Source organism: Carassius carassius, chromosome 23 (assembly GCF_963082965.1).
Source record: "Carassius carassius chromosome 23, fCarCar2.1, whole genome shotgun sequence".
In the NCBI taxonomy this organism is placed as follows: domain Eukaryota; kingdom Metazoa; phylum Chordata; class Actinopteri; order Cypriniformes; family Cyprinidae; genus Carassius; species Carassius carassius.
Genome location: NC_081777.1, coordinates 32,488,393 through 32,499,840, shown reverse-complemented (window position 1 = coordinate 32,499,840; position 11,448 = coordinate 32,488,393). Strand labels below are relative to the sequence as shown.

At 43.5% G+C, this 11,448-nt stretch overlaps 1 protein-coding gene across 3 annotated transcripts in view; it reads right to left on the bottom strand.

Moving 5' to 3' along the window:
- LOC132101802 (transient receptor potential cation channel subfamily M member 7-like) overlaps positions 1–10,475 on the bottom strand; it is a 36,219-nt gene extending 25,744 nt beyond the window's left edge. For 2 of the 3 annotated variants that reach the window (XM_059507019.1, XM_059507020.1), the window contains exons 1-5: positions 10,316–10,474; positions 3,621–3,700; positions 3,438–3,476; positions 3,141–3,339; positions 71–284 (exon numbers count right to left, since the gene is read on the bottom strand). In XM_059507019.1, coding sequence (XP_059363002.1) covers positions 71–284; positions 3,141–3,339; positions 3,438–3,476; positions 3,621–3,700; positions 10,316–10,318 — 535 coding nt within the window. In that variant the 5' untranslated portion in view covers positions 10,319–10,474. Of the gene's footprint in view, positions 1–70; positions 285–3,140; positions 3,340–3,437; positions 3,477–3,620; positions 3,701–10,315 lie in introns of all 3 variants that reach the window. The other variant, XM_059507021.1, reaches the window with a different exon arrangement.
- Between the last annotated feature and the right edge of the window lie 973 nt (positions 10,476–11,448).

The window sequence follows — 11,448 nt, the reverse complement described above, 5'->3', positions numbered from 1 at the left end:
GTACAGCAGGCAGAGAGTCTGGTGCCACTGTCTGTACCCATGATGCACTAGTTAGTAATGAGTGTGTGACCTGTGTTGACCCCTCCGGTCAGGATCCAGGCCCCGGTGGTGACAGCAGCTTTGATCAGTCCTTTTCCCACCACCTGTTTGATCCGCGGATGCAGGTCGAAGTTCTGGATTCCCCCGTGAACGCTGATAACGATCTTTGGCAGCTCCATCTGCCACTCCTTCAGCATGAGCCTCAGGATGGCCTCCGGACGGGAGTCATAGGAGAGACGCACATACTGCAGAGAGCAGAGCAGGACATCATTAACCCCTGACCAATCAGAACACTGCACTGAGTGACATCATTAACCCCTGATCAATCAGAACGCTGCACTGAGTGACATCATTAACCCCTGACCAATCAGAACACTGCACTGAGTGACATCATTAACCCCTGACCAATCAGAACGCTGCACTGAGTGACATCATTAACCCCTGACCAATCAGAACTCTGCACTGAGTGACATCATTAACCCCGTCTGATCAGAACGCTGCACTGAGTGACATCATTAACCCCTGATCAATCAGAACGCTGCACTGAGTGACATCATTAACCCCTGATCAATCAGAACGCTGCACTGAGTGACATCATTAACCCCTGATCAATCAGAACGCTGCACTGAGTGACATCATTAACCCCTGACCAATCAGAACTCTGCACTGAGTGACATCATTAACCCCGTCTGATCAGAACGCTGCACTGAGTGACATCATTAACCCCTGATCAATCAGAACGCTGCACTGAGTGACATCATTAACCCCTGATCAATCAGAACGCTGCACTGAGTGACATCATTAACCCCTGATCAATCAGAACGCTGCACTGAGGACATCATTAACCCCGTCTGATCAGAACGCTGCACTGAGTGACATCATTAACCCCGTCTGATCAGAACGCTGCACTGAGTGACATCATTAACCCCGTCTGATCAGAACACTGCACTGAGTGACATCATTAACCCCTGACCAATCAGAACTCTGCACTGAGTGACATCATTAACCCCGTCTGATCAGAACGCTGCACTGAGTGACATCATTAACCCCTGATCAATCAGAACGCTGCACTGAGTGACATCATTAACCCCTGACCGATCAGAACGCTGCACTGAGTGACATCATTAACCCCTGATCAATCAGAACTCTGCACTGAGTGACATCATTAACCCCGTCTGATCAGAACGCTGCACTGAGTGACATCATTAACCCCTGATCAATCAGAACGCTGCACTGAGTGACATCATTAACCCCTGACCGATCAGAACGCTGCACTGAGGGACATCATTAACCCCTGATCAATCAGAACGCTGCACTGAGTGACATCATTAACCCCTGATCAATCAGAACGCTGCACTGAGTGACATCATTAACCCCTGATCAAGCAGAACGTTGCACTGAGTGACATCATTAACCCCTGATCAATCAGAACGCTGCACTGAGTGACATCATTAACCCCTGATCAATCAGAACTCTGCACTGAGTGACATCATTAACCCCTGATCAATCAGAACGCTGCACTGAGTGACATCATTAACCCCTGATCAATCAGAACTCTGCACTGAGTGACATCATTAACCCCTGATCAATCAGAACGCTGCACTGAGTGACATCATTAACCCCTGATCGATCAGAACGCTGCACTGAGTGACATCATTAACCCCTGATCGATCAGAACGCTGCACTAAGTGACATCATTAACCCCTGACCGATCAGAACGCTGCACTGAGTGACATCATTAACCCCTGACCGATCAGAACGCTGCACTGAGTGACACCATTAACCCCTGATCAATCAGAACGCTGCACTGAGTGACACCATTAACCCCATCTGATCAGAACTCTGCACTGAGTGACATCATTAACCCCATCTGATCAGAACGCTGCACTGAGTGACATCATTAACCCCTGATCAATCAGAACACTGCACTGAGTGACATCATTAACCCCGTCTGATCAGAACACTGCACTGAGTGACATCATTAACCCCGTCTGATCAGAACACTGCACTGAGTGACATCATTAACCCCGTCTGATCAGAACACTGCACTGAGTGACATCATTAACCCCTGATCAATCAGAACGCTGCACTGAGTGACATCATTAACCCCTGATCAATCAGAACGCTGCACTGAGTGACATCATTAACCCCTGATCAATCAGAACACTGCACTGAGTGACATCATTAACCCCTGATCAATCAGAACACTGCACTGAGCGACATAATTAACCCCTGATCAATCAGAACGCTGCACTGAGCGACATCATTAACCCCGTCTGATCAGAACGCTGCACTGAGTGACATCATTAACCCCTGATCAATCAGAACGCTGCACTGAGTGACATAATTAACCCCTGATCAATCAGAACGCTGCACCGAGTGACATCATTAACCCCGTCTGATCAGAACGCTGCACTGAGTGACATCATTAACCCCTGATCAATCAGAACGCTGCACTGAGTGACATCATTAACCCCTGATCAATCAGAACGCTGCACTGAGTGACATAATTAACCCCTGATCAATCAGAACGCTGCACCGAGTGACATCATTAACCCCTGACCGATCAGAACGCTGCACTGAGGGACATCATTAACCCCTGATCAATCAGAACGCTGCACTGAGTGACATCATTAACCCCTGATCAATCAGAACACTGCACTGAGGGACATCATTAACCCCTGATCAATCATAACGCTGCACCGAGTGACATCATTAACCCCTGACCGATCAGAACGCTGCACTGAGGGACATCATTAACCCCTGATCAATCAGAACGCTGCACTGAGTGACATCATTAACCCCTGACCGATCAGAACGCTGCACTGAGGGACATCATTAACCCCTGATCAATCAGAACGCTGCACTGAGCGACATCATTAACCCCGTCTGATCAGAACGCTGCACTGAGTGACATAATTAACCCCTGATCAATCAGAACGCTGCACCGAGTGACATCATTAACCCCGTCTGATCAGAACGCTGCACTGAGTGACATCATTAACCCCGTCTAAACATAACTGAGTGACAGTGCAGTGCACACATGATCATTCAGAGTGTTCTCTCCCTGTGTGTGTGTATGTGTGTGTGTGTGTTCAGACCTTGGCTCTGTATGAATGGGATCCTCCCTGGAAGTTGATGACTCCATAAGCGTCAGTGGGACTCTCCTCCGTGTGCTTCTCCACTGACCACTGCTCCAGATCGGACAGCTCTCCCTCGGTCAGACGCACGTCTGAGTATTTCACTGCCAGTGTGGCAGTGAAGCCCACGTGCTGCCGAACCAGACGCCCGCAGCAGCATCTACACATGCACACACACACACACACACACACACGTGTCAGCACACACTCCATCTGAACACCTCAACTGTGACAAATGTTGTGTTTCGTGACACTCACCGCACGAGCTGCTGACAGATTTGGCATCCTGGGAGGCATCTGCAAAAACAAACAGAGGGAAACCAGAACTACTATGCGATAATGACACATGTCAAGTCATGCTGATTCAGCCCCATCGCCGATGTTTGGACTTCAACACACAAAGTCTGAGCCTGTTATAATAACGTGAAGTGCATGACGTACCTGTGCGGGTCTTTTGAGACGGGCAGTATATAGACACATTCCCTCTTGGTGAAACTGTGTTCGATCCAGGACTTCTGGGACTGCAGAAGAGAAACAGGATCAACATAAACCAGCAGTTCATTTCAGACGGTCACTCTGCCCCCGACTGACATCTCACACTGAAAACAGTGACGTAACAGAAGCAGCATCCGATCTCTTCTTCCTTACTGTGACATTCATCTGAGCGTAACAAAACACAGGGCGGGGCTTGGTTCTATGCATCGGTTGTTGATTGGATGTTGAGATGTGGGCGTGGCTCTCAAATGGAGCATGTAGTGGATTGTAAGTAAGAGGCAGACTTTAACCAGACTAAACGTTAAAACATTTTTAAAATAAAGATCAGATTGTATACACGGCCATATGAATATTAAACACTGATGCGTGTCATTTTAATCATGCGATTCACATCAGCTAATAGTAATTAGGTTTGTCATGACACCACAATGATATACACTGAAAACTATCACCACAAACCGAGTGACTACCTTCAGATGTCCACTATTACAGACGTCTAACGTCACCTTTATTTCTACAGCGACTTCTACAGATCGAGTGTTGTGAGACTACCGTCTACATCAGCACTAATCATGAGGTTTACAATAATAACTACAGCAACACAAACACTAGATTACTACCTTAGACCCGTTTAAGATCCACCCAGAAAGAGAGCAGCATTATAAAGTTCAGCATTTACGATCAGGAGAGTCTTCAGAGATGTGAAGTCTTCAAACGCAGTGACTAGTTCCTCCTCAGCCTTAAAACATGTTTCTGTTTCTCACTGGACTGATATAAACCGGTCACGGCAGCAGTGATCTAGACACATCTAAATCAACTCAGACGTCAGTGATGTCTAGAAGCACAAAGTCTAGAGCCACATCCATCAATTTCATCATTTACTCTCCCTCATGACTTTTCAAACCTGTACGGCCTTCTCCCGTCGAGCAGCAGTCCGACGGATTTAACACCAGGGATTTTTAATTAAACTTCCCAGAGTTCCTTTCTGCTCCCAGCAGTCCTGCGGAGCCCAAAGCGTCCCGCGAACACGAGCGGATTACACTCATATTTGAGCAGAAACACTGAAAGCCATAAACACAGAGACTGAGATGGTGTCCATCTACCTCTTCATCCTCATCTTCATCCTTCTGCCGCAGCAGCGAGTACAGAAACATCACCAGACGCTGAGAGAGACGGTGTTTCTCAGCACAGTTCATCAGCAGGAGGACGTGACGGAGCTGATGAATGTTTCTGACTGAGAACAGGCTTATTACAGAGAGAGAGAGCTTAGCGTGTGCACCGTGTGTAGTGACTGGAGCTGAGATCAGTGTAAACCGTGTTCACTCCACATAAACAAACCCAACCCTTCACTGCTTTAGAACCACTTACAGAAAACCAGTAACTCATCATTTACATTCATGATTCTGACAGACGCTTCCATCTGAGCACTGATTTCTAGGTGAAATATAGTGACCGAGACTCGAACCTGCAACCTTCAGGTTACAACTCCAACTCTCTAACCATTAGGCCACCTATGTACTTTTTTTTTTTTCCAGTTAATATCCAAAGATTAGCATTTATCGGAAATAAAAATCTTTTGCAACATTGTAACAAAGAGTCAGCATCATTTTCTTTTCTTTTTTTTCTGGGGGGGGGGGGGGGGGGGTTATAGAAATTAATACTTTTATTTAGCAAGGATGCTTAGCTTTACATTGATCAATAAAGACATTTATGAATGTTAAAAAAAGATTTCCATTTCAGATAAATGCTGAACTTTCTATTCATCAAAGAAACCTGGAAAAAAAATCTACTCCAGTGTTTTCAACATAATAAGAATAAATGTTTTTAAGCAGCAAATCAGAATATTAGAATGATTTCTGAAGATCATGAGACTGGAATAATGATGCTAAAAATTCAGCTTTGACATCAGAAATAAATTACATATTAAAATATATCCATATTGAATGCAGTTATTTTGAATAGTACAAATATTTCACAATATGAATTATATTCTGGATCAAGTAAATGTAAAGGCTTTTTTAACATTAAACATTAACATTTCACTGGTAGTGTGTATATTATTGTAAAGAATCGCTTGTATTCACTCTGGACTGCTAAATGATGAAATGAATCATAAGATGTGTAATAATCGTGAAGATGAGATGAAGAATCATGATTAGATCCAGTCTCTGTACGTGACTCCATCAAACTTTACAGTCTGGACACTGATAACCGCTTCAGCTCTAGATGAATTAAATGACATCTCAGATGAGTATTTCTGATAAACGCTATGAAGATCATGGTCCTCTAGCTCCATAAACACAGAGATAACGGCCGTGTCTTTATCAGGTGTTCACAGATAACACACACACACACACACACACCTGCACCGACTGAACCCGAACCACATCACAGCAATTCAGTCCAGCACACAAACAACACTTCCAGGTCATCAGGGGTCACGGCACAACTACTAGAGGTCAGTGACTCACAACAGCTCAAACACAATGTTTATTACTGCATTTCTTTTATAATACACTAAAAAGACTCACATTTCAAATAAATGTTGCTCTTCTGAACTTTCCATTCATCTGTGAATCCTGAACAATACAATGCCTCACGGTTTCCACAGAAATAATACTCAGAAATGTTTCTTGAGCAGTAAATCATCATATTATTCTGATTTCTGAAGATCATGTGACACTGAAGACTGGAGGAATGATGCTGAAAATACAGCGGAGCATCACAGAAATAAATTACACTTTAACAGAGATTCACACAAAAACTGCTGCTTTACACTATAATAATATTTCACAGTTTCTGTATTTTTCGGAGCACAGAAGAGACTCCTAAAAGTTCAACACCCCAGTGTGTGACTGAAATGACTCCTCTGTTTTCTCAAATGAAGTGATCCTCCACACACACACACGCTCTCTCACACACACACACACACACACACACACACACACTCTGTGTACACGCCGTGTCTATACAGTGTCTGCCCGTAGGAAATCTGCTTTCATTTACTGATGAAACCGATCGTGAAAGTGGGTCAAACCTCCACCGATCGTCCTTCACCTTCAGATCTGAACTCAGCTGGAGCTCGGAGTGTGTGTGTGTGTGTGTGTGTGTGTGAGACTGATATCACCGTATCGAATTCATCATAACACTGGCCATTACAAACACACCAGACTCTCTCTCACACACAGAACGCGATCTTTTCTAGACTCTTAATGAAACTACTTACTTTATTATTAATGACCGTTTCTTCCAATCACAGACTGAAGGGAGTTTCTCCACAGACCGGCTCAGATCATAAATGACTGTGTTTGAGTCAAACTACTGAATCTGATTTAAACACAGAGTTTAGCTGCTCGAGGTAAGAGTGAATTACAGTCTCTCTCTCGTCTGGTATTACAGTAATCTTGAGCATGTGACGCTTAAGTTTCTGTGTGAAGAAAAATCATCCACCGTTTCAGCTGAAACACACACAGTCTGTCAGATCAGAAATCATCAAGAAATCATCAGTGTCCCTGCAGCACAAAAGCAGCATCAGTGTCACAGACGTATATTTGTAGAAATAGACAACAATACATTGTATGAGTCACAATTATACATTTCTCTTTTATGACAAAAATCATTAGGATATTAAGAGAAGAGCATGTTCCATGAAGATATTTAGTAAATCTCCTACCGTAAATATATCAAAACGTAATGTTTGATTAGTAATATGCATTGCTAAGAACTTCATCTGAACAACTTTAAAGATGATTTTCTCAATATTTAGATTTTTTTGCTCCCTCAGATTCCAGATTTTCAAATAGTTGTATCTCAGACAAATATTGTCCTTCTTTAACAAACCATAATTTCTTCAGCTTCAGATAAACGGACAGGTTGTGCTCGAGGGACACATAGTTGATTGATTAAAGCACAGATCAGTCAGGAGAGATGCACATGGTGAGGAACATGCCGTTGGTTCATTAACCAATCCGTCAAGAAAACATCAAAATAATTTTAAAAATGCAGATTTCAAGAATGTGCTGTGAAGATGAGATCCGTACACGCATCACAAACTCAAGACGTTCTCGAGTCGCAGACGTCTAACTCAAGTCACGTCTTTGGAGTTCAGGGTTTTAAACAGCACAGATGTGTTTTATAAACCTGCGTCGAGTCGAACATCAGAGATGCACAGACACGACTCAAACGTGTTCAGAGACACGGACAGAACCACATATTAACAGCCAATAAACCTCAAACAGGTTCCAGCGCTCGCGCTCTTCATCTCTTCATCTCTTTAACAGCCGCTGTCTCCAATCACCAGAAATTAGGAAAATACCAACAAACCTTTCACAAGTTTCAACCCTGAAGGATATTAAACAATAAATACCAATATATGTGAATAATATCCCACTCTTGAATTGAATTGCAAAGCTTTTTGGCTGCGGTTGAGTTTGGGATACGGTTAAGGTTTGATGGTTTAGGTTCGGTTTAGGTTTAAGGGTCAAGATGTAACTACGGATATAAACTGCATAACTACAGGAAGCTACTGTTAAATAAGGTAACAAGTGCATTGTATCAAATGATTAATTTAAATGCAATACATAAGATAAAAATAAGACACTTAACACAAAGTGGGTCTATGAACACAATGTACACTCATTTGCTCGTCATGATGACTTTGCTGCTTCTGTGGAACATAAAAGATCATATTTTGAAGAACGCTGTGAACCAAACAGCACTGACTTCCACTGTATATGAACACAGAAATATTTCTCAAAATACCTTCTTTTGTGTTCCAAAGACGACACAAAGTCAAACAAGATGAAATGATGACGAACAACAATAAAGACCATGACGCACGCCGTCCTTCTGTTGAACACCAAACTAAACTATCATTTCATTCTGACGCTCTGTCGAGCAGCGCTTCTCCAAAACGGAGCAGAAATATTAGCTTTGAGACCCATCCACGTACATCGTGTTCTTACAGGGGTCACGAGGGTCAGCTCAACTAGTTTAGACTAAAAAATCAGCCCTATGCCCAAAAAAACACCCAGGAGCCACTTTAAAGTTGTTCAGATGAAGTTCTTAGCAATGCATATTACTAATCAAACATTAAGTTTTGATATATTTACAGTAGGAGATTTACTAAATATCTTCATGGAACATGATCTTTACTTAATATCCTAATGATTTTTATCATCAAAGAGAAATGTATAATTGTGAATCATACAATGTATTGTTGTCTATTTCTACAAATATACGTCTGTGACACTGATGACTTCTGTGCTGCAGGGACACTGATGTGAATAATGTCACTTCACTATTGTAAACAAACACTTACATCGGTGTATACCAACAAACAGTCTAGAAACATACAAGCTGACTCCATAAACACAAACATACACTGAAGAACACAAACGCCAGATGCTCGAGATCCATCAGGAGTGGAACGAATCTAACAAGAGAATGAGTCGGTCAACACTAATATCTGGATATTGTTTAGTTCACGCAGTACACCTCTGTTGATATGAACGGTCATCCTTAAAAATAAACGTTCTTGGTTACACTATTTTAATATTAATAAATTAACTACATGTACTTTCTATATGATTAGGGTTTGACTTAAGGTAACTTGCATGTAATTATGCATAATTTATTGTTATTATAAAAGTAATTACGCAGGGGAATACACAGCTACAGGCAACTGAGTTTGCCAACATTTTTCCAAAACATTTTATTTTGAGTTCAACAGAAGAACCACACACAGGTTTGGAACAATCTGAGAACGAGTAAATGATGACTGTCTCTTTAAGATCCATGGAACCTTTCCGTCGCATACGAGCTTTTTAACAGTAAAACACGGTTCTTTTAAAGAACTGTTCATAAAAAGATTCTTCTGTGCAAAACCCTCTCGAAACATTTATTTTAAGTATTTTTTGTGCCGCTGGATTAAAATAAACGCCACTAGTATTTGAAGAGCTGCTGAATGTCACAGTGTTTGCCTGACAATCATCAGATCTGTTTAGAAACATTGATTTACGATTTTATCACGATTTCGAGCTTCAATGTAAATCACTCACCATCGCTGGATTCGAAGATTCACTTGATTTATACTTCAGTTGATCGTTAGCGTCACGTGACGCTCCAGCACCACGGACACACGCCAGAACACGAATTCACAAACACAAACATATTTCCAAAGTGTGACTGAACTTAAAAACAGCGCGCCTCTAACGTGATTGTATCCAGCGCGAGCGAGCGCAGAACTCGCGCCATTCACGCAGCCGCGCGCGGCGCCGACGAAGTGTTTATGTTTGAATATTCTTATATTTAACCGTTATTACAGTTATTATGCCTCTGAGTGTCAGTGGGCTGCGGAACCGAGCGCAATGCGAGCAGCTAAGCTAACTCGACTGTTTCCATAACCGGAGGCTTTACGTTCATTCACGATCGTTGTGATCTATGTACGACGGTGTTCGAACGCGACGCCAGGTGTTTCCAGCGCGCTCCGCCGGTACCGGGGTTCGGTGCGCACACGCGTCACAGCAGCTAACGCTAGCGGCGAGCCACGAGCCAGAACGCTTCGACGCGACGCCCGACCAGCTGTCAGCGCGTTCGTCTCGTGCGCCACGCAAGCGCTAGAATACCACAGAGATGCGTACCATTCTCTTCACCGTTCAGAGTCGCGACGCGCTGATCCAGAGCGTCTAGCCATCTATCGGCGCCGTGCTGCTCGGTGAGCCGCGGAAGAAGAGCCCGGTGGCGGCGGAGGGAGTCGTATGTGTCCGCTGCAGCTCCAGCGGAAGATGGATTTTTCATAATTGTGGGACTCTGGACTGACGCAGCGTGACGGAGGAGGTTTGAGCCCCGCCCCCCAGCTGAGTCAGAGCGGGGGGCGTGGGGGCGGGGCGTCGCGTCTCACCTACACACACACACTCTCTCGCTCTCACTCACACACACACACATCTCCAGCAGCCACTGACTGCTTGGACACACACTCGAGCAGATACTAAGTGTGTTTATAAGCTCTTTAAGTGTGTTTACCTTTGCTCCGGACCAAAAAAGAAAATTAAATATAGTTCTGATTAGCTCAGCATACACACTGCCGTTTTCACACCAAACCTAAAGATACTAGATAACTGTTATGATATGAGTTGAACTAAAGTGTTTTTTTATTACATTTCAAATAGGGATGTTCACACTTCCTGCTGCTTTCTGACTCTTTATTTTATACTTTTCATTCTCTCTGGGGTTCAGGTCTGGTGAGTTTGCTGGCCAGTCAAGCACACCAACACCATGGTCATTCAACTTTTGGTGCTTTAAGCAGTGTGAGCAGGTGCCAAAAATGAAATCAATATTTTCAAAAAGCTGGTCAGCAGAAAGAAGCATGAAGTGCTCCAAACTTTCTTGGTAAATTGGTGCAGTGACTTTGGACCAACACATTGGACCACATTGGACCAACGCCAGCAGATGACATTGCAGCCCAAATCATCACAGACTGTGGAAACTTAACACTGGACTTTAAGAAACTTGGGCTATGAGCTTCTTCACCCTTCCTCCAGACTCTGGGACCTTGGTTTCCAAACGAAATACAAAACTTGCTCTCATCTGAAAAGAGGACTTTGGATCACTGGACTATAGTCCAGTTCTTCTTCTCTTAGTCCAGACTCCTCTGACATTGTGTGTGGTTCAGTAAATCTCTTGACACGTCTGTGTGTGGTGGCTCCTGATGCCTTGACCCCAGCCTCAGTCCATTCCTTGTGAAGTTCACTCAAATTCTTGAATCCAGTTTGCT